This window comes from Myiozetetes cayanensis, unplaced genomic scaffold (genome assembly GCF_022539395.1).
Source record: "Myiozetetes cayanensis isolate MyiCay16 unplaced genomic scaffold, myiCay2020 scf16, whole genome shotgun sequence".
Classification (NCBI taxonomy): Eukaryota; Metazoa; Chordata; class Aves; order Passeriformes; family Tyrannidae; genus Myiozetetes; species Myiozetetes cayanensis.
The window spans coordinates 9132057-9153464 of NW_026087270.1; the positions used below are offsets into that span (position 1 = coordinate 9132057).

The following is a 21408-nucleotide window of genomic DNA, read 5'->3' on the forward strand; positions in this document are numbered from 1 at the left end:
CGGGTGACCCCGCGGGGACGCGGGTGAGGGGCGGCTGTGCCGGGGCTCGGGGGATCCCGCGGGATCGCCGACCATTCCCGCAGCGTTCCCGGGGGGCAGCGCGGCCTTTGTTCCCGGGCCGGGCGCGGGGCAGAGCGCGGCCCGCGCGTGCGCGGTGGGCGGCGGGAGCGCGCCTGGGGAGCGCGCTCTCGCGGAGGCGGCAGCGGCGGGATCGGGATCGCTCGGGCGCAGCCGGCGCGTGCCCGCGGCCGAGGGAGCGAGCGAGGGGCGGGAGCGAGCGCTGGGCTCGGGCCGCGCACGGAGCGTCTCGGCCGGAGCGGCGCAGGGAGTCGGCCCCGCACGGAGCCCGCGCCCATCGGGGGAGCCAAGGCCGCCTCAGCGGGTCCCGCCCTGCCCGGCGCACACAGGTGAGCGCGGCCCCACCGGGGAGCCCGAGCGGCCGAGGGGGCGACGGGAGCGGCTCTGCCCGGCGCGGCCCTTCGGCCCCCACCACCCGCGGGAGAGGCCCCGGCGCGGCCGCGGGGCGGGCTCGGGACAAGGCCCCGGCGCGGCCTAAGCGCGGCCCCGGCGTGCGGAGCTGTGGCGGGGCCTGCGGGCCCGAGCGGGGCCGAGCGGCGGTGGCGGCCCCGGGCCCTTCCGCCGGGCCATTGTGTGGGGCGGGGGCGGGGGCGGCGGCACGGCCCAGGCCCGCTCCGCCCGGCCGGGGCTGCCCCTTCGCTTTGTGGGCTCGGCCCCGCCGCGCTTTGTGCTCGGGCGGCGCGGCGGGGCCGGCGCGGCCCGGGGAGGCGGCCTGGCCACGGCGGGGCCGCGGCGGGCCCGGGAACCGGCTGGCCCGGGAAATGGGCCGCTCGCAGCCCCGCCGTGACATTCCCCGGGAGCGCGGCTGGCTCTTACCTAATCCGGGCAGGGCAAGAGAGGGAGGGAGATTCTGGCTCGTCCCTCGGGTTCCCCTGCAGAATTAAACGCCTGGAGACCTTCGTTCTTTCCCCTTCTCCACGGTGGGAGACAGCAGTGGTTGTAGTGAAAGGCAAAGCATTTATTCACCGAGTTTCTTTTTCTGGTGGTGAACTGGTGGCAATTCTTTTATAAGATCATGTTCATACAATATTTCTCTAATATTCTCTCTGCAGTCTCTATTTCAACCAATCTGGGTGAATGTTGCCTTTCCCCTGAAAGCAGTTTACTCATATGCTAAATAAATAAAGTGGTTTAATTTTTTTAACGCGGCAGATGAGTGTCTGTTAGGAAGCCCATAGCTAAACTGGACTAGGTCATGGAGGACATGGGATATTCCACGCGCAGGATGTAGTTTCAGTTGTCTCTTAGTCTCCCTCCCAAACTCGAGGTTAGCACGGTGCATTCCAGAGGGGGAGGGAAAATGGAAGGGGCTTTTCTCAACTCTGATTTATTCAAGCTGGTCTGCAAGAAGATTTGAGTTACTGGGATACAGGTAGACTAATACAGAGGCTTTTAGGATGAAACCTGGATTTCTGGACTAGTCATTTGTTGCAGAAAAATAACTTTGGGGAGTATACCTAAAGCGTTAGTTCTACTTTTATCATTTATTCTATGCTGTAACATTGGTGTAAAAATTGAATGCAAGAAATTATAAGTATGTAATGTCAATGGAAACTGATGTTCTTAAATAGCCTTAGCTCTTCTCACAGCAGTGAAAAATTATGTAGGAAAGGACAAGGATGAGGCTCATCCATCAGTGGTACAGTTTTAGAAATCTGTTGTGACCCAAGAATTCCAAAACTGATGAAATGATGGGCATTTTTGACCTGGAAGTGCACGTTGTGATGAAGTATCTTAAGCATTAGTGTGTCATTATCTGTTGATAAGGTTTTAATGCCACAGTCTAATTAAACTGTACTGGAGGAGTTAGCTCAAAAATTCAGTGGCTCCAACTAAGTAGGTGCGAACTAAGGAAAGTAAATACTTTAAATAACACGAGTGCTTTTCATAGTTAGGTTTGAATAGAGTTGCTACTGTTTGCTTAGTGGGAATTGAGAGAGAAATCCTGCTCTGATGTCACACACCTGACTCTAAGGTGGAAGAGGGGAGAACATGAGCATGTTCATGTGAGAAGCAACTCTTTTTGGTCTCAAAATTCAAAGAAATCAAGTAGGACAGTTTTATGAACTCTGATCTTCAGATGAAACAGTCTGGAAGACTATGCATGCAACTGCTATGAGGAACATGATGTTCTTAATTTTGAGTTAGAATTGCTTTGCTCTATTTTCTGCTGTAATAGTGCTTGTGGCCTTGTAACTGTCAGCTTTAAGAGCTGGACTGAGTTTTGCCAAATAGATTATCAGCGTGTTTTTTGCTTTAGTGATTGTCTCATTTACGGGAGCCAACCAGAATGGTCAAGGTGAATCAATGGTATCTGTAATCCTGGACCCCTCTAAAGAACTCAGTCCTTCAGTTGTAGTGTGTGTGCCCAGTCTGCAGAAAGCCCAAGTGCAGAGCGTGTTTCCAGCTGCTGACTGCAGTTACCTGGATTCCTGGCTGGTGCTCCAGTGCTACCTGTGCAGAAAGCAGCAGCAGTGAAGTGAGGATGCTGGCAGGCTCTGGTTCATCTCAGCCATCACGTGGTGCCTGAACCTTAGGATCCCATCTCTGAAGTTTACGCTCTTAAGCATCATGAACATTGTAGATGCTGAAGATTTTTTTTTACTGGATCTTTTTCTTGTTGTTGCTTTGGTTTTTGAAGGGAAGTCAGCATTAAGAAGAGTGAAAAGTAGCTGTTAGCAAGAGATACCCCTTCTGACTTTAACAAAAATACACAGCAATTAGATATCATGACCTCAGTAAAATGTTTTTTTCATTAATAAGAAAATTTGTTGTAAGCAGTTTACTCTTTTTCAAAATGTGTGTTTCTTAAATGTTCAGTGTCATGATAAAAATGCATTTTTAGTGTATGTCTTCCGTGTACAGTATCACAACATGGACTAGAAACTGATAGGCATAAATACTGCTTTGTTATCATGAGCTGTTACTTCAGATTTACCTGAGGTTTTCCTATTAGCACTTAACTGCATGTAGCAAAAATCTTCCTAAATCATTGACTTGGGACAGTTTGATATCAAGCTATGGTATGTTTAGCTGTTAAATGTACAAGGTAAGGAAGGAAGACAAAACCTGGCATTAATGCCCCATTAACTCTTTAAGTTTCATACCACTATAGGTATATATTCCAATTCTGATCCCAACTGCATACTGTCTTTCTGCAATGCTCAGGACAACTATTTTAAATATATGCCAGTGTGAGTGAATATATAAAATGATGATTCTTTGTGTTATCACAGGAATAATGAGAGATTTGGTTACTAATTCCACAGTACTTTAATCAGATAAAGTGCTAGATAATTACAGCTAACCAAATGGTCCACTTCTGATTTTGACTTGTTTTTCTTTGTAGAAGCTGAATACAAAAACTGAGGTTGGCTGTGTTTTCAGTGAGGAAGTAAAATATTATTTAAATGGTAAAGCCTGTATTTGTCCTATTGCATCTGGAAACGGATTTTATAAAATTACCATGGATATATTCCAGGGAAACTGTTACAAAAAGACCAGCAAATTGCTCTAGAGACACAGTTGTTGACTATTCCTATTTGGTTTGACTTAGCCAGAAACGCATTTGTATCTTTTGTTGTAACAATTGATGACCTTGCTGAGAGCTGAAGAAAAACAGGGAGAGTGCAGTGATAACTTCTGCTGCTTAAAAAATTAGTCATCAGCTCCTTAAAAGTGAAACAGAAGTTCTTTGAACTGTGGTTTGTGTGGCTGGTGTGGTTTAACCCTGGCTGGCAACTAAGTACCACGCAGCCACTCTCACTTCCCCACCTGTGGGATCCAGGAGAGACATGGAAAAGTAAAAGTGGAAAAGACTTGTGGGTTGAGATGAAGACGGTTTAACAGGTAAAGGAAAAGCTGTGCACACAAGCAAAGCAAAACAAGGAATTCATTCACTGGTTTCTGTGGACAGGCCATGTCCAGGAAAGCAGGGCTCCATCATGGGTGATGGTTACTTGGGAACACAAACACCATCACTCCAAATGTCCTGCTCTTCCTCCTCCTTCCCCCCAGCTCTGTGTGCTGAGCGTGAGGACAGATGGTCTGGAATATCCCTTTGGTCAGCTGGGGTCACCTGTCCTGCCTGTGTCCCCTCCCGGTGTGTGTGCACCCCCGGCCTCCCCTCTGCCGGGGCAGTGGGAGAAGCAGGAAAGGCCTTGAGGCTGTGCAAGCTCTGCTCAGCCACAGCAAAACCACCGCTGTGTTTATCAGCACTGCTCCAGCACAGAGCCAAAGCACAGCCCATTCCAGCCACTGCGAAGAAAATTAACTCTACTCCAACCAAAACCAAACACAGGGCACGAAGTCTTCAAGTTAAATATTTTAAGTTTTTTTTCTACAGTTCTTGCAGGTAGTACTAAATGGAGCAAGAAGTATTTTAGTCTTTGATGAAAGACCACAGTTGCTTTTCAAGGTCTTTTTTTTAATGCTGTCAAGGAAGAGCATTTAAAATGCCATGCTTTTAAGAGTCATGTTCAAACTTGTGGTCAGATGAAATATGTAAAAGGAAAACTATAAATGAAGGAAAATTTTATGTTAAATTTTGCTCATGTAAGGATTGTGTAAGGGTTTTAACTGCAGTAGGAGTATTTTGAAACAATTTACAGTTATACTAGAGGAGGGAAGGCTTAAAAATAAATTGCATTAAAATTGTTAGAACTGTTGTCTAGCTTAGAAATGTATGTGTGTTAAAAGACTTAATTTTTGGTTTCTGTTTGCTCTGTATTACAGATCTTTCATGAGGGAAAGTTCTGTGTCTTCTGTATTTTGCAAGGGGCTGGCAACTGAAATGTGAAGTTTCTGAGTTCTGTTTTGTAATGCTTAGTACACCTTGCTTCATGCCGAAATGTGATGTAGGTATTTGTAGGGGTTAACAGCAGGTCTGTTCGCTCCCTGGAAGAGGAGGTTGACTTGGGAAACTTTCGAGTGGGGCCTTGAAGTTAAGTAAGTTTTACACATGGGCTGACTGGGGAGCGAGGGTGGACTGTGAGTCCATAGATTCAGTGTGTGAGAACCACAGCCTTGTCCTTGGGCATCTCCAGGTGTCTCCCCATTGCTGCGAGTGTATCAGTAACGATGAGCAACCAAGTAGGATGTTGTTGCTTGCTTGCTACTTACTCGCTGCTTGCTCACTGCTTGCTTGCTGCTTTTTGAAAAGGATATAAAAGGAGCTGGGATTTTAATAAAGGAAGAAGCCTTTTCTTATATTGCCCTGAATCAACCTTCTTGTGTGTTTTTTATTGGACCATCACGACATAACAGCGACAGGTATTAGTTTGAAATGGGGTTTAAAAGTAATTTTTTCCTATGATTTTTCTAAAAGTCAGCATTATTTCTAAAATATATGGTTACTTGCAGTTAACACATCAGTGTTAGGAAAGAAGAAATAATAGAAGATGTAGCACTGCACAAGCTGTGGCACATCCAGGGTACAGTTCTGCAGTAACTAAAAGCAGTTTCTGTTGGACTGCCAGTGTTAACTTGCAGTGTTGCTGCTACCAACGTGAATGGGGCAGTTTTAGTCCCAATTTGAGTTGAAACCTCTCTACCTATGAGGAATGGGCACCTGTTTGCTGGGTCACTGCCCAGAGCTGTGTGGTAACTAGGGTTCAGCTCTGCTGCAGGAGGGATGGGAGCCCTCAGGAGCACTGCAGGTGAAGACTTGGGGTTGATAAAGAATGGCCATGCCCTCCTTTGCCACTTGGTCTTGGTGTCTTCCTGGTGTGCCAGTGCTCAGGTAGGTGTGCAAGACTGATCTTGTTGAATACGTTACCCTAAAAAGAAAGAAAACTGGTGGTACAAGGCAGGCAGCACAACCACTGGTGTTGGTGGCAGCCCTTTGTTTGTTGTAGAAGTGGTGGTACACTCTGACATGCTGTGTGTGTGTGCCTGGCACTGGGGAGCCTGTACCTGCTGGGGTGTTCTTTGTGCTGTAGATAAACCATGTTCTTCCCTGTTTGTAATGGTATCTGAAAGCTCTTAAGAAATACTGTAATGGAGCACTTCTTAAAAGTGCTATTAAAATATTTAAGAACCTTGAAAACATGTAATGTTGCTACTTTCTTTTGAAAGATAATGGCTCTAACTCCCTGTATCAGCTTAGATAGTGCTTAATCCTGTCCTTAGTTCTGTAAAAATGGATTCTGATTTTTTTTTGTTTTGAAAGCTCACTACTTCTTGTCTTTTTTTTTTTTTTTGACCAGATATAGGTCTGCTACAGTTTCATATTTTAATCTTGTTAAATTACCTAATTTTTTTTGAAATTATGTGTGAAATGTGCTTTGATATGCATTTGTATGTCAATAGGTATATACTAATTTTTAAATTCATGTAGTTGTTCACTTTTGCCTATATTTGAGCCTTAAGTTTTGCTCCTTTCCATCTTCTTATGTGCAGTTGTGTTCTTGTAAAAGCTGTGAAAATCCTATGCTCAGCTAATACTTTGATTTCTGAATGACTGTTTATTTTGAAATATACATGCACATGTGTTCATATAAAAATCTTTAGTCACAAATGACTTTCATTCACAGGAATTCTCCCCCCTTTTTAGTGCATGAAGGCATTAACACAGTTGAGAGTTAATTTGTGTAGGGTTCTTCCTTCTGTGGCCGATATCTGTGTGATTACACAAGTATGGTGAGGATGTAATTTGGAGACTGGTTGCACAGGTGTGACTGGGGAATCATTTGGCTGGCAGATGTTGATGGTGTACTATAAAATTTGAGTCTGCCTTTGTGCTAGGTCAGGTGTAATTATTAGAAAGGAAATTTCACAAATAAAAAATGGACATTCCTCTAAAACAGTACCTGTAAAGCAGTAATTTTAAGAGCACTTTAGTGCATATTAAAACCAGCTGCTGCCTTAACAGTTTTATTTTAAGATCAGGTGTTCCATTTAAGCCCAAGTTGTTCTTCCATGCACCATCTTAGTTCTTCCATGGATACAGGTGCTTATCTGCTTCTAGAGTTGAGCGTGGGCAAAAAGTGTTTCACAAAGCTGTTCCTTAATGAGAATATGAGGGAGCAGGCCTAGCGTTGTCTGTAAAACTTTACATTTTTTATTTCCCAATTTTTGAATGCTTGATCTTCCAACCTATTGTATTTTGGTAATACTCCTGTAAAAGGAAAAGGCTAAAAAGTACTGAAGTTTACAGCTGTGCTTTAGATAGCTGGGATTTGATGTTCAGGATTCAGCACTGCAACATAGACTCAGGTTTTGATTTTTACTACATAATGGAGGAAGGGATAATATTTTGCAGAGAAGGACATGATAAGTCTTGAACTTAGAAAGTGCAGATAAAGAGAACGTGAAGTAGCAGAAAAATACATCTACACCTGTCATTTCCAAACCTTTTATAATATCTTGTGTTTTAATTTCTGTGATACAGACTCAGGCCTGACTTCAGAGTGATTATGGTTGAGTTTTAATTTTGTATGCCATGAAGCATTTTTCAAGCAATACAGATAAGTGAAATAGTGAGTGCATTTTACTTGGCATTTGAGATGTACCTGATCAGAATTTAATGGCAATAAAAGAATATGTACTTCTCTTGCCTAAGAGCTTTTTTTCTGCTGAATTTGAATCACGTGCTTGAGAATCTGGGTACTTGGAGCTTCACAAAGAAAGCTGAGGGAATTTTCTTGGTAATACGAGGATCCTTCTTAAGAAAGGTTACTTTATTTACCTTTCATAAAATCAGGGTGCCTTCATATTAGATACTATAGAAGTAGTGAGAAGGGTGTTGCCAATGTCTCCCTAATTTGTCTCTTTGATGTACAAAATACTGGAGTGAATAGAGGGCAGTTATCCATATGTGAGCAGGAGGTTGAAAGTAAACAGTGATTGAAGTCTGATGATTGCTGACTATAAAAACTGAGATGCTAAATAATTTAACAGTTAGTGTGTAATGATATTTAGTTATTACTAACCTGAAGTAAGTTTGAATAGGGTCTAACAAGGTTAATTTAGTATCCTTATAAAGTCATTTCATTCCCTTTACATTAACGTCTGAGGCTCACAGCTACTTGTGGTAGTTTAAAACCTGTAAGAAGCAGGGAAGTAACTTGCCCGTGGTGACTCAGAAGCTTGTGACAGAGCAGGAACTAACCCCAGGTCTCCCCTACCACAGACTTCTGCTCTAGTACCACTAATCGTGGGTTTGGTTGGGGTTTTTTTTAAGGTTTCAAGGAATGCTCAGTCTTTTCATGTAACACATGCTCTGTGCTGTCAGCAGTTCCACCCATTCCTGCTTGCTGTGCTCAGGTTGGACACTTGCTGGGAGAGTTCTCTTATTTGGGAGATGAAGCTGCATTTTAAACCTGATGAGAAGCTGTAGAACTCTTGCTCTCTGCAGCAGAGTGACCAGTCTTGGCTACAGACTTGACAGTAGCCAAGTTTGGGAATTTGAGTAACGTTGTAATAATGATTTTAAAAAATATTTATTATTGTGGTAGTTGAATCCTTGTTCCACAGTGTGACAGAAACAGTTGATTCAGAGTGGACAAATGGGGTAAAACTAAGTCAAATAAAGCAGTCTTGATTTCAGTGGAGGCACATGTGCTTCAAAGAATGGATGCTAGAAACACAAGAGATGCAGAAGGTGGGAGTTCAAAGAAGTGAAGTACCAAAAAGAGTGGAACCATCAGAAATGGGAAAATCTCACTGTAATTTTTTTCTTTTTTTATTAAAGTCATGTATTTCTTACAATGTAAATAATTTAAGTGTTTTCTATTTTCTGTCTGTGGCTCATCTTAGATTTCCACAGCTCTCCTTGTGAATTAGTAGCATACTAGAAAAATCTTACTTCCAAAATGCCGAAATGTCAATTTAAAAAATACAGACTTGATCCTTTATGTTTAAAATGTTGTAATTTATTCTCTTTGTTATGTGTATCTATAATAAAATAAATGCCTTATCTTTACTGGACATTCTTCAAAATATTCTTTCTTCTGAAGATTAAATGGATTTAAGAAAAACCCAGACTTGTAAAAACCCTCACTCAGAATGACTAGAGATCCTTTGTATGTTAGTACTAGAGGTTCTAAAAAATTCATAATTCCTGAGGAGTTAAAAGTTAGGCCTCCAGTGTCACTAGTCTGTGTTCTACAATGCTGGGTGTATTTATGTTGGATTCCATATCTGACTTGCCTTGGGGCACCAAGGTCTGTTCTCTGGAGTAAACACCTCTGTTCTCCAGGCCCTCGCCTTCGTATTTGCCCTCTGGAGTTTAGATTGCCAGTCCTTACAAGGCTTCACTGTCACCAGGGCTGCACACAGGAATACAGAACAAATGGAGGATCACAGGAATAAATGATTAGTTAAAATGGAAATATATATGAACCTCAGCAATGAACAACATGGAGGGATCTTCATAAAAATAATCAATGTACATCATCCTGTCCTGACTTCCCACAAGTGGCTTTCTGTGTCATGGTCAGGCTCTTCTGTAGGCCAGTCTCTCTTTGCAGGCCTCCTTGGTCAGGTGTGGTTATTTTGATGGTCTGCTCCTCAGTACTGTTAAGTCATGAGGGAAAATATTGAGCATGAATTTGAATTGGAATGGTTATCACAGAAAGACTTTGTAAGTGAAGACACATCAAAGTACAGGTACTGGGTTTAGTTGAGCCTTACTGAATTAAGGTAGGTGCTTCCATGCCACACCCTCTTCCCTGTGTGTGCCACAGACACAGGAATGGTGATGCAATATTGCATGGCAGTTACAGCATGCAGTGGAGAATATAGGCTTTGCAAAATCAGACTGAGGAGAGAAATACAGCCCCTAAAGTGTCACACTTGGTAGGATTTGGTGTGAATGTTTACAGAGGGGTTTGGGTTTGGTTTTTTTTTCCTTTTTTTTTTTATTAATTCTAATAGTGGGATTGTATACAGAGCCCATCTATGCTGCCTTGTAGAACAATTAGGTGCTTCCTGTTTAGACACTTCTGAATGGCAGTATGTGTTAGTGCATGAAAAATAACTTGCTTTTGTGTTTGTTTCTTTGGTGCTGTTACTGATTCACTTTGTAGCTGATCCTCCTGTATGCCTCTTACTTTTTATTGCAGCATTGTATGTCTAGAACTTCTTAAAAGGTAACTGTCTCTCTGTTTATAGAAATTACTTGGCTGAATTGTTGTTGGAAGGTGATCGTGATGCAGCTCAATTCAATGTGCTCTTTTCACAATGAAAGGAAACTAGGTATTACTAAACAATAAAATAAAAACTGTTTTCCCTCTTGTGTATTGTTTGCATAGAGATGTGAAGTTTTTCTCTATTTTCTTAGGTTCTGTGATTTCTGCCATCTTGATTTTGAGACCTGTACTCCTGCTTTACCTCCGTGAGCTGTCCCGTGCCCAGGCCATGGCAGCTGCAGACGGGCACAGTCCATTTGGTACCTGAGAGAGTTGTGTGGGACAGCTCCAGCTTTGAGTGCATCCCAGGGTTTTTGGTGCTGCAGGTCCGTGTGTGGGATGCTGGAGATGGAGGTGTCCTGCGTCAGGGAGGCTCTGGCCATTGGCTGACTGGCAGCAGGGCCACAAAGCAGGGACACAGGGAAGGCAGGAAAGAGAGGGCTTTTGTCACAGGTACCGTGCAAGAGTGAGCAGGATACAGCCTTGAGCAGTGTTTATCCCCATCTTCACACCTCTGTAGGATGTGGGATTTGGCAGTGCCACAGCAAGATAACTTATTTTCTTGTTTTTAAAAACAAAAAAGAAAAATGTGGTGAAGTCCACTTTGGAAGTGGTCCATGTCTTTTTAATGCAAGTGCTTAGTTTTGATTTGTATTTAAAGAATGGGGTTTTCTCTATTTTTTTTTAACTATGTATAGTTTCACTAGCCACTTTGAGGCTTAACTTCCTTTTATTATAATAGATTACCAAATATCAATTATGTTTGATAATGTTGCTTATACCAGTTTATTTAGTGTATTGCTGAATTTTCTTTTTATCACAGTGGTATTTGGTAAATTGGTTTTAGTGTAGCTTGAATTTTCAGGAATTTCCTTGATAGTTCCCCTAGCTTTTGCTTTCTGTCCTGCTTCCTTTCCTTCCAAGTTCAAAAGACAATAGACATGAATGTCCTATTTTACTTTATAAAGCAAAATTGTTGATGGCCTGAATTTCCAAAGAAACCTGCTTTCTTATTTAATGCTACATATAACTCTAAGACCTGTGAGGGCTTGGCTGTTCTCCAGTTATACAGTACAGAGGGAGTGGTACAAACTCAGGTTTTGGCCATTGAACAGACATTTTTAGTTTTCATCCTGAATGAAATTTGAGGTTTTATCAGATAGTTGTATTTTCTGGAAACTTTGTTCCTCAGCTTGTCTTTGTTTGCAAGGCTGGAGTACCACAGCAGTACTACAGCAGTATAGTCTCCAGGATTCCATGCTAAGTTGGATGTTGAAGCTCTGTTTGGCTACAGGTTGTTCACTTTTTATAATTGGCGGGCTTCTTTGTGGCATTTAAAAATTAACACTTCAGTCATAGTTGTTGTTTGCTAATGTGATTTTTATGTAGTTGTTATATATCTTCTATAGGACACTGTTCCTTCTTAATTTTACATTACAAAGTTGTTGGAAAGAAAATCTTTAATAGCTTGGGAAAAAACACCTCCTGGGTTGATGTTCAATATTCTGGCATATCTATAGAGGAGAAATAGTGTAAGTGATGAAGCAGAAGTCAAACAGCACTAGCCAGACTCAGGGGTTTGTGTTGGATTAGAAACAGGTCACTGCCATTTGGTGGGTGTAATCATACTGTTTGTTTACACAGTGCTGTTTGTATCTGCATCTGCCACATGGTCTGTGTTGAATTTGGAGAGGATCTGGATTGTCCACCAGCCGTGACTCCATTGGTGACCGCAGTGTGTACAGGGCAGCATGTGTGATAAGCATCAGAAACACTGAGCGTTGAGGGCTGGTCGCTCACTGCAGGGATAGCCATGAAGACAGTAACTGATGCCATGATTAAATGAATCCACTGGGATTTCCTTTCCTGGTGATTGGAAAGCGGGGTTGGTAGGGTGAGAGGTGTAAGGGAAAAAGGTACCTACAATTTTAGGCAGACTGGGTCACTGCGAGGCAGTGGGAAATGCTGAAATCATGTATGGAAAGGAGATGAACTGGACAGATGACGTTTTCATCTTGAGACTTTTTGTAAATTTTGTAATTTTATTTTGGTCTTATTTTTTAATATTGTGTTACATTGGATTGATCTAGCTTTTGCTTATTATACAGAAAAAGAGAAAGCCCTGAGGTGTCTGAAATAAATAGCATAGTTAAGGGCACTAAAGAAAACAGTGTCTGGAAGGGTTGAAAGAATTCATAATTCATTATTCTGTTATATAGTTGATTAATAATTTATGTCCTGAACTGTCTTGTAAAAGTGTTGAAGTAGGCCAGGAGGTGCAGGGGCTGTGTCTGAGCAGGGATGCACCACATCAGTGTCCAGGGGGTCAGAGCTGCAGAGCAGGCCCATGTTTGATGCTGACTGTGCCAGGCCCCTGGGATCTGACATCTCCCGAGGGCTGTAGGAGAGAAACTGATGGACTTCAACGTGGAAAAACCTTGGGCCCTAAAATGTCTTGTAAGTTAAATAGAAATTAAAGATACTAATTAATTTTAAAATATTTGCAAGCCTTTCTCTGGTACAATCTGTGCATAATACACTGGATGTGTTCTGACTACTATAGTGTGGGTTAGGTGGTGGTGAGGACAATAGTTTTCAACAGAGGTGAGGGCAATTATTTTCAACAGAGCTTGCTAAAACTTCTTTCCCTTCTGTTTTGCTGTATGTTGACAATTATGAGTGCAAGAGGGGACAGAGGAAAGGTAGATTCCTTGGACAGTTACTTTCAGAAATAGTATGTCTGTAGTTGAAGAGCTGGCTTTTCCGTTGTGCTAAAGATGATGTCCTTAGCAGTTTGAGTTCTCATAATTGAGCACTTATGGCACAAAACTATGGTATCCAAAGGTTTTTTTATAGAGAGTTAACCTAATGCTACTTAAATCTTATTTTGATTTCTTATTTACACCTGTTTCATGAGTATTTAGAACAGTTAATTAGCTTTTGTGTTTTGACATTCTTGCTTGTATGGCATCTTGAAAAAAAGTAACCTGTCAGTGTTTTTCACAACTTTGAACACTGTCCTGTTCTCATTTCCAGTGCTCTGTAAACAGGGTATTGTGTTTTTAAAAGTCTCATTTTCAAATACGATTGTACAGTTGAGAAACTTGAAAGATTTTCTATTTGCTGGTGGCTGTAATGCATTAGGAGTACATTTTGAATGGAAGTCTCTGAATACAGTTAGTTCTGAAATGTAACAGAAAAAATATTTTATCCATCACATATAGACATTTGTGATAAATCATTTTATCTACCCTTGTATCATGCTCAGGTGTGATGAGAGATTTTTTCCCCCTTCCAGCCATTAAGATGACTATACAGAACTTTTGTGGGTTGTTTTTTTGTTCCAAAACTAATATTTAGTTACCCTCTCGAAAGCAAATTAAAGTGTTAAACTCAAGTCTAGTCTTGATTGGGTGAAGATGTGAGAGAAGACACGATATCTGATATGAGAGAAGTGGATGGTGTTAAGTTGGATTTGTCAAAGGTGCCCTGTATTCCAGTGAAGCGCAGGAGATGTGATTTCTAGAATGTGTCTGGAGATAACACCTTGGAAAGGTGAGAAGCTGAAAGGGTATCAGTGTAGGCCTGGATACGGTGTTAATTCCCTGGCATGTCAAGTACAGCATCTTTGTGAACTTCGCTTGAAACTGCTTTCCATCAAAAGCTCAAGCAGAGCTTTTCAAACAGTGGATTGGTTGTGTCTTTTCATTGTCCCGGTGTTTCTTTTACCTGCCCGGGGTTCCAAACGCTCTCTCCCCTCAGGCATTGTACACCCTGCTGCAGTGGAGCAGAGCAGGTGCAGCATTAGCTGTCCAAGGGCTCCCGGGGTTGCTTTGGGGACAGCTCTGTGCTGCGGGACAGAGCCCGGGACTTGTTCCAGGCACTGCAGAACACGCTCTTAGTCTCTCAAAAGCTGTTTCTGTGCAGTTTTTCTTCAGCTTTTCTGTTCTGCTTGGAAACTTTCTTGACTCTTGGTGGGATGATGGATATTGCACATTTGGGGGTGAGGCTGAAGGAAGCTTCTATCGAATTGGTAGTTTTTGTTTATGGTAATTGGGCATTATTGGCATGTATTCAAGTCCTGATACAAGTCTTCCTTGAACAGGACTTGGATTTCAAATAGTAAGAAAGCGTTTTTAAAGATAATTTTCTTTACTCTGATACGGTAGCCTTACTTTTGTGACCAAAACAAATTATTGCTGTGTGTTCTTCTGTTGCCTCCACTGAAAGTTGTACTTCCATGATCTTATCATCATTACATCAGTATTCTATGAAGTCTAAGATCTAAGCCCACTGTGTGCATCGTGCAAGCATGTTGATCTTGGTTTTCAACTCCTTTATCCTTAAACTGTTCTAATTTTTTCAAGAGTGTGAATATTTAAATATGCTGCATTGTCCTAGTTTAATTTCTTTTCCTTGAGATTATTATGCTTTTGCTTCTTGAATAATCTTTATAAAAATGGAGAAAATTCTGGTTGAATAGAACTTTATAGATCCACAGTAGGAAATGCTCATCTGAGGAGTATCCTTGAAACAGCAGAAAGTGAAGTTCATGTATTAAAAGGGTTTTGAGCGGAACTGTAGGTTTTTAAGAATTTTTTAGGGAGGATGATGAGCTCCGTCGGCGTGGAGCAGAGGTCTGTTGATCAGGTCCCGACCGTGCAGAGGGAGCTCCGTGTGCGGAGCGTGCACGGCCGTGGGGACAGGGTGGGGAACACACGCGGTGCTGGGGCAGAGGCGGTGCCGCCCGGGAGGAGCCGGTCCCTGTGGGCTGTGCCGGGTCCCTGTGGGCTGTGCCGGGGCTGTGATGGGGCAGAGGCGGTGCCGCCCGGGAGGAGCCGGTCCCTGTGGGCTGTGCCGGTCCCGTTGGCGGGGCCGGGGCGGGGCCGGGGCGGGCGCGGCCCGGCGGGGCCAGGGGAAGCTCGGGGAAACCATTTTGGGGCCGGGCCGTAGATGGGGCCGGAGGGGCCCGGGGCGGTGAGTGCCGTGCGCGGCGTGGGGCCCGCCGGGGCCCGGGGGCGTTCGGCGGGGGCTCGGCCCGGCCCGCGCCCCCAGCGCGGCTGCGCTGCCCCCACACGCCGTGAGGAGCTGCCCCCACACGCCGTGAGCTGCTGCCCCCACACGCCGTGAGGAGCTGCCCCCACACGCCGTGAGCTGCTGCTCCCACACGCCGTGAGCTGCCCCCACACGCCATGAGCCGCCCCGCGCCACATGACGGGCAGAGCCGCCTCCAGCGGGCCGTGTTCCTGGAAGGGCGTCTGGACTGCGTGTCTGCCGGGGAGTAAAGCCTGCAAGGGGAAAGGTAGCGACGTTACACTGAGTTATCGCAGCATTGAAAGCTGTGAAGTCGCGCACCTCGGGAAGTCTCGATAGCCTGTGCATGTCACCTTCTGCACAGCACTGGCGAGAATACTTGATTATCAACTGGCCAGTGCGTTCTGATGTCATGAAGGACAATTCTTGCTTTACAGTTAGGAAATCTTAAAATACACTTTCCCTTTTTCACTCGTGGTTAGATTTTTTTCAAATATGTGCAATCTTTTGGATCATTTGAGTTAAAGAAATAGTCTTGAAAATGACTCCTAATATACCTTAGTTTATCACTGTTGCTGAGAGACTTATTCCCGGTGTATGCAAGTATAGATAACGAAATAGCAAATATTGCATGTAGGGACTAAGGGGTTTGTAACTGAAAATATCTTTAAACTTTATTTCTGGTTCTGTCGTTGTTTTTCCTTGTTTTGTAAACAAGTCACTTGGTTTTCATAGTTCCGGTGGCTTAAATGTATTACACTGTTAGAAGTTTTACTTGTGATTAACTTGTAGTTTTTAAGATAACCATAAAAAATTAACTTATGACTTTTCTGTCATTATGTATTATTCATCTTTGTGTTAACAAGAGTGATGAAAATGCAGGCTCTGGGCAGGTTTAGGCTTGGCAAATTACAGTTTAAAGCTTCTTCCTTGCATGCTGATCATTTCAGTGGTCTGGTTCACATGTTCCTGCTCATTTTCATCCGTGCTCGTGTGAGGTGCTCAGTTGTGGAAGGTGTGTGTGAAGGCTGGTCACTGTGTGTGATAACACACAGTCCTGTTCTCCAGTGCTTCCGTAGCTTAGAAAGCTCAAGTGGGAAGTGCATCTGTGCGTAAGGTCTTTCGCAAAGTTTATAGGTTGCTTAATTTAACTGTTGCATGGGCTCTGAGCGGTGTAATTAAAGACACCCGAGCTCACCCAGCTCGTCAGACTGCCCAGGGAACTGGTCTGACGCAGTGGTTTTCACCAGCATTATCTGCGGGTTGCTGGGGATCCCTGGATCGGGACCTACAGGGTCAGGCAAGATCCAGCACACACAGCCTTCTGAAATGTGTGTGTTACGATATTTGAAGGGAAGCACTTCCAGAATTTTACATGTGAATATTCTTGTGCTTCCCAAGCGAACAGCGTGATCTGAGTTGGCTCTCCCGTGTACAGTCACTCCCACGCGTCGTTTGTTCCAGAGCAGTGCAGGGTCACGAGCTCCCACCCGCGGGTGCTGGGGAAGCAGCAGCACTGTCAGCTGCCAGAGGCCTTGCTGTTCAAATCCCCTCACTGGGGCAGCATCACTCCCCCAGAACACATTCTTGATTTGTCACAGACATCCTAAACTTTTTCATCTGAGCTGGAACACCTCACAGGAGGAAAATGCGGCCAAAAGACGCAAACATTGCTGTCATATCTCTGTAGTATTGGTTAAGGTCCAGCACTGAAAACCACTGCTTGGATATTTTTTCCTGAAGATGGTAATTGGGTATCTCAAGCCTGAGATGAAGGAATAGAATTTGAAGAGTTGAGAAGATGCTGTTATTGGGCTTGAGAGACTCATAAAATCAGTGACTGAATATCCAATCTTAGACACTCATGTTCTTCTAGCTCTGGACTGAGGAGAAGTGCTTCTGTAGAGGAATTTGGAATTGCCTGTCTATGATTACTTTTTGGATGTCAAGGGATAAGTAGTTTTGCAAGCTGGAATCTCTTAGTTCCTCTGCTTTGTGCCATGAACAGTGCATGTCTTGTGAAAGCATGCACAGTATGCTGCTCTGAGCTATCTGGTCCAAGTGTGAGTAAGTTTGTGGGTGAAATGATGCTAAATATGGGAAGCTTGCCTATTGCCTAATATTCCCATGTCAAATAGCAAGGAGATTAAAGATGAGGTTTATTTTGAGAGCTTTATATGTACGTGACAGATACAGAGCTAATGTACTCGCAGAGAGGCACTTGGGGTGGCTGAGAATTGTACTGTGGAACAGAGGCCAACTTGGGTAGCGTTTTGCTTAACTGTCCTTAACCTACAAAGGTAATGTTTATTTTTTCAGAACTGTGTTTATTTTCTCAGGTAGCACTAGTAATTCCTCTTGCACAAAGAGGAGGAGAGTTAGGGGGTGCAAAAAGTGTAGCATCCATAACATGTTAACAAATATGGTACTTGTACCACATCTGTGGAATGCTCAAGCAGGCTGTTTGGTCACACAGCTGTCAGACCTGTGTCACCTTTGTGTGGGGACAGTGGAAAGAAAAACTTCAGTGGGAGCTCCACTCAATGTAAGACTTCATTAACAGGGCCTTTTCAAGGGACTACAAATGTTTGAGTTACGTGGTAAAATTAACTCTCAGATTTAATCTTTCTAATTTCTTGTCTTATTTGGGAAATTCAAGAAAATAATTGCTTCGTTTTTCTTTTCTGATATCCTCACAAATGGCTTAGTTCAGGAAGCTGAAGAAGTGGATGTACTTTACAAGCTGTGGGCCCAATAACAGAGTAATGAAAACAAAGAGTCACTATCCTATCCTGTGAGAAAAGCAGGCTGGCAGTTGTCTGAGCTATGTTTTTCCTTGCTACTGTTTTTCAACTTTTTTTAAAAACAGTTGTACAGTAAATATGATTCCTGAGAAGGTCATGTCCAGAAGATCTTTTTTTTCCTTAAAAATGACCAGTTTCTCATACACAACATCTTAAAATCCAACCTTAGAATTGTTCCATAGTGCTCTGAGTTGTTAACACACGAGTGATCTGGGTGAAACATGTCGTAAATGCAGTATTAAAAAACCCAACAACAACAAAATTCTTATTTTTAGCATATCTTTACTCATCTCCCTTGCAGCTTCCAGTAGGTAAATTCCACTACAGAGCACTTAGTAGAACTTCTTCGCCTGTTAAATTTCCATGTCGTGCAAGTGTCTGCATCGGATGTGCACAATGATCTGCACGTAACATGTCCATGGAGTACAGTTTGCATTACGTGGGGGTTTTTTGCTTTCATTTCTATCTTTTCTCTTGAAGCTTCATTGCAAATGAAGAAATCCTGAAGGTGGTCAGATATTAATTCTTTTCTCTCTTCTGTTGCAGACATGAGCCGTCAGACTGCCACAGCACTCCCCACGGGTACCTCCAAGTGCACGCCATCGCAGAGGGTGCCCGCGCTGACGGGCACCACAGCCTCCAACAATGACTTGGCCAGTCTCTTTGAGTGTCCTGTGTGCTTTGACTATGTGCTGCCACCCATCCTACAGTGTCAGAGTGGTCACCTGGTTTGTAGCAACTGTCGCCCCAAACTTACGTGCTGTCCAACCTGCCGAGGCCCGCTGGGCTCCATCCGTAACCTGGCTATGGAGAAAGTTGCCAACTCTGTACTATTCCCATGTAAATACGCCTCTTCGGGATGCGAGATAACTTTGCCACACACGGAAAAGCAGACCACGAGGAGCTGTGTGAGTTTAGGCCTTATTCCTGTCCCTGTCCCGGTGCTTCATGTAAATGGCAAGGCTCCCTGGATGCCGTGATGCCACACCTGATGCATCAACATAAGTCAATTACAACACTGCAGGGAGAAGATATAGTGTTCCTGGCTACGGACATTAATCTTCCTGGTGCTGTGTACTGGGTTATGATGCAGTCTTGTTTTGGCTTCCATTTCATGTTAGTGTTGGAGAAACAGGAGAAATACGATGGCCACCAGCAGTTCTTTGCAATTGTACAGCTGATAGGAACACGCAAGCAAGCAGAAAACTTTGCTTATCGACTCGAGCTAAACGGGCATAGGCGGCGATTGACTTGGGAAGCAACTCCTCGGTCCATCCATGAGGGAATTGCAACAGCCATTATGAATAGTGACTGCCTAGTCTTTGACACCAGCATTGCACAGCTCTTTGCAGAAAACGGGAATTTAGGCATCAACGTAACTATATCCATGTGCTGAAACGGCAATCAAACCTCTTCAGGCCAGTGTTTAAACCGTTGCATTTAATTTAGCAGAAACTAGGGTAACCATCTTTGACTGTCAGACAAACTATTTGGTAGATGGAGGGTAGACATAAATGAAGGTAAATAAAAGGAAAGGCTGTTAAATTACAGGAAGCAGTTGCATGTAGTAACTAATATATTTAAAATAAGTCAACAGTAAACCACTGAAAATATATATACACCCAAAATGGGCATCTTTTGTATTAAGAATTGATTCTACAGGAAATGTTGTAAAATAATTCTAAAAACTTGTTTGTAGATTGATTGTACTGTTGAAAAGGATACTGTTTCGTGTTTTTGTTTGTGTTTTTTTCCTCCCCCTTTGACTGACAAGCCATGTTGAGCGGTCTGGTCTCTGGCCGCTGCTTCCCCTCCTCCTCCCACCCCCTCTTTGTAAGTCACTACATAGTATTGCTGCTGTTTGTGTATATTTTTTGTGTATTTGCTAATTTTTAACTTCTAGTTTTTCATTAAATAAATAAATATGACTTTCTTTTCTGTAATTCAGGTTTTTCTCTTTTTTGTATCTTTTTGAAATTAATTACAGGTGTCATCTTTTGATATGCATAATTGCTATGGTAAAACTTATATTTCTGTATGTTTGGTAAATTTTGTCTCTTTCCAGTAGTCAATTCATTGGTGATACTGTTCTTAATTGAGCTATTTGTGAATGTACTGAACTCGAAAGGAGTGCTTATGTTCAAAGATGTGTCAGGAAAGACAGCTCCTTTAAAAACAGGTCTAGATGTTGTTGTACTTTGAGTTATCTTCTAACAAAAATGAACAATTACTAAGAATTTTCCGAATTAAAAAAAATAATAATTCACATTTCAAATTTCGAGATGCTTAGACACTTGATTGCATCTTTGTATTTGTTGGTTTGCAGTACAAAGAAGGCATTGTATTACACAGTATTTGTAATTCTAAAAGCAGACCACTTGTTTTAAAAAAAAAAAAAGGCAGTCAGTGAGATGTTTTCAGTCTTTTTATATTTGTCATTAAAAGAATACCTGGCAAATTAAAAAAAACACAGCCAGCTTCTGCTTTTTGCTTTAGCTCAAAGTTTGACACATTGATGCTCTTGCTCAGTTTCTTGTTTTCATGTCTTTTGGTTGTTACTAAAGCAACTGTCTGGAAGTGAATTTTGTATATCATTATGGTGACATGATACACGTGACAGTGCAGATAAATCTCTTGCAGGTGTTTCAGCAGCCCTAAAGGCTCTGGAGGGATGTTGGGCTTTTTGCAGACTGCCTGTAGGTGAAAACCTTAACCACGACTGTATGTGGCATTTGTGTTACACAGCAGAGACAGGCAGAAAAGGGGAAAAGCTGCTTCATCTCGAGCGGTTTGAAAGAAATCTTTGTCAAACCTAGTCTAGCAGACGTCTCTTGGGGAGGTAGTCTGGCTATCAACTACTTTTGTAACACATTAAAATACAGTTTATTTACTGTGCACTGTCTTAACTTTCTTATGAGAAGTTGATCTGTTAAGACAACTCATTATTATTTTGATGCATGAAGAGGTAAGTAGTTCCACAGGTAAGGAACATAAAATCCATTGGATTGGATTATTAAAATACTACAGAAATAGTTGGCTTCATGTAGTAAAAGTTTCACTCTTAAAATTTGATACTTAGGCTGTTTGACCTGTGCACAGATGTAATTTAAAAGATGTACTGGTACCTTGTGACAGTAGATAAGTGCTTCCAAAAGTCTTGCGATCTAGCTTTTTATTTTTCCTTTTGAATATCCAACTGTTTGCAGTTTTCTAAATTCAGTAATTATTCTCAGCTAATTAAGCTTGTCACATTTACCTCTGTTTTGTCTTCTGGTCTTTGACAGACTTTTGGCTAAATACTTCAGATCTTTTAGAGGAGTCCCCATCTCCCCTGCTCCCTGGTGCCTGGCTGGACTGTCCTG

General features: G+C 42.9%; 1 protein-coding gene across 1 annotated transcript; it reads left to right on the plus strand.

The window, feature by feature from the left end:
- The first annotated feature begins 219 nt into the window (after window positions 1-219).
- Window positions 220-19989, plus strand: SIAH1 (siah E3 ubiquitin protein ligase 1). Its single transcript, XM_050311382.1, is given in 3 exon segments — window positions 220-407; window positions 18593-18934; window positions 18937-19989. Coding segments are annotated over 2 exon segments (846 nt in total). The 5' UTR covers window positions 220-407; window positions 18593-18594; the 3' UTR covers window positions 19443-19989.
- The last annotated feature ends 1419 nt before the right edge of the window (window positions 19990-21408 follow it).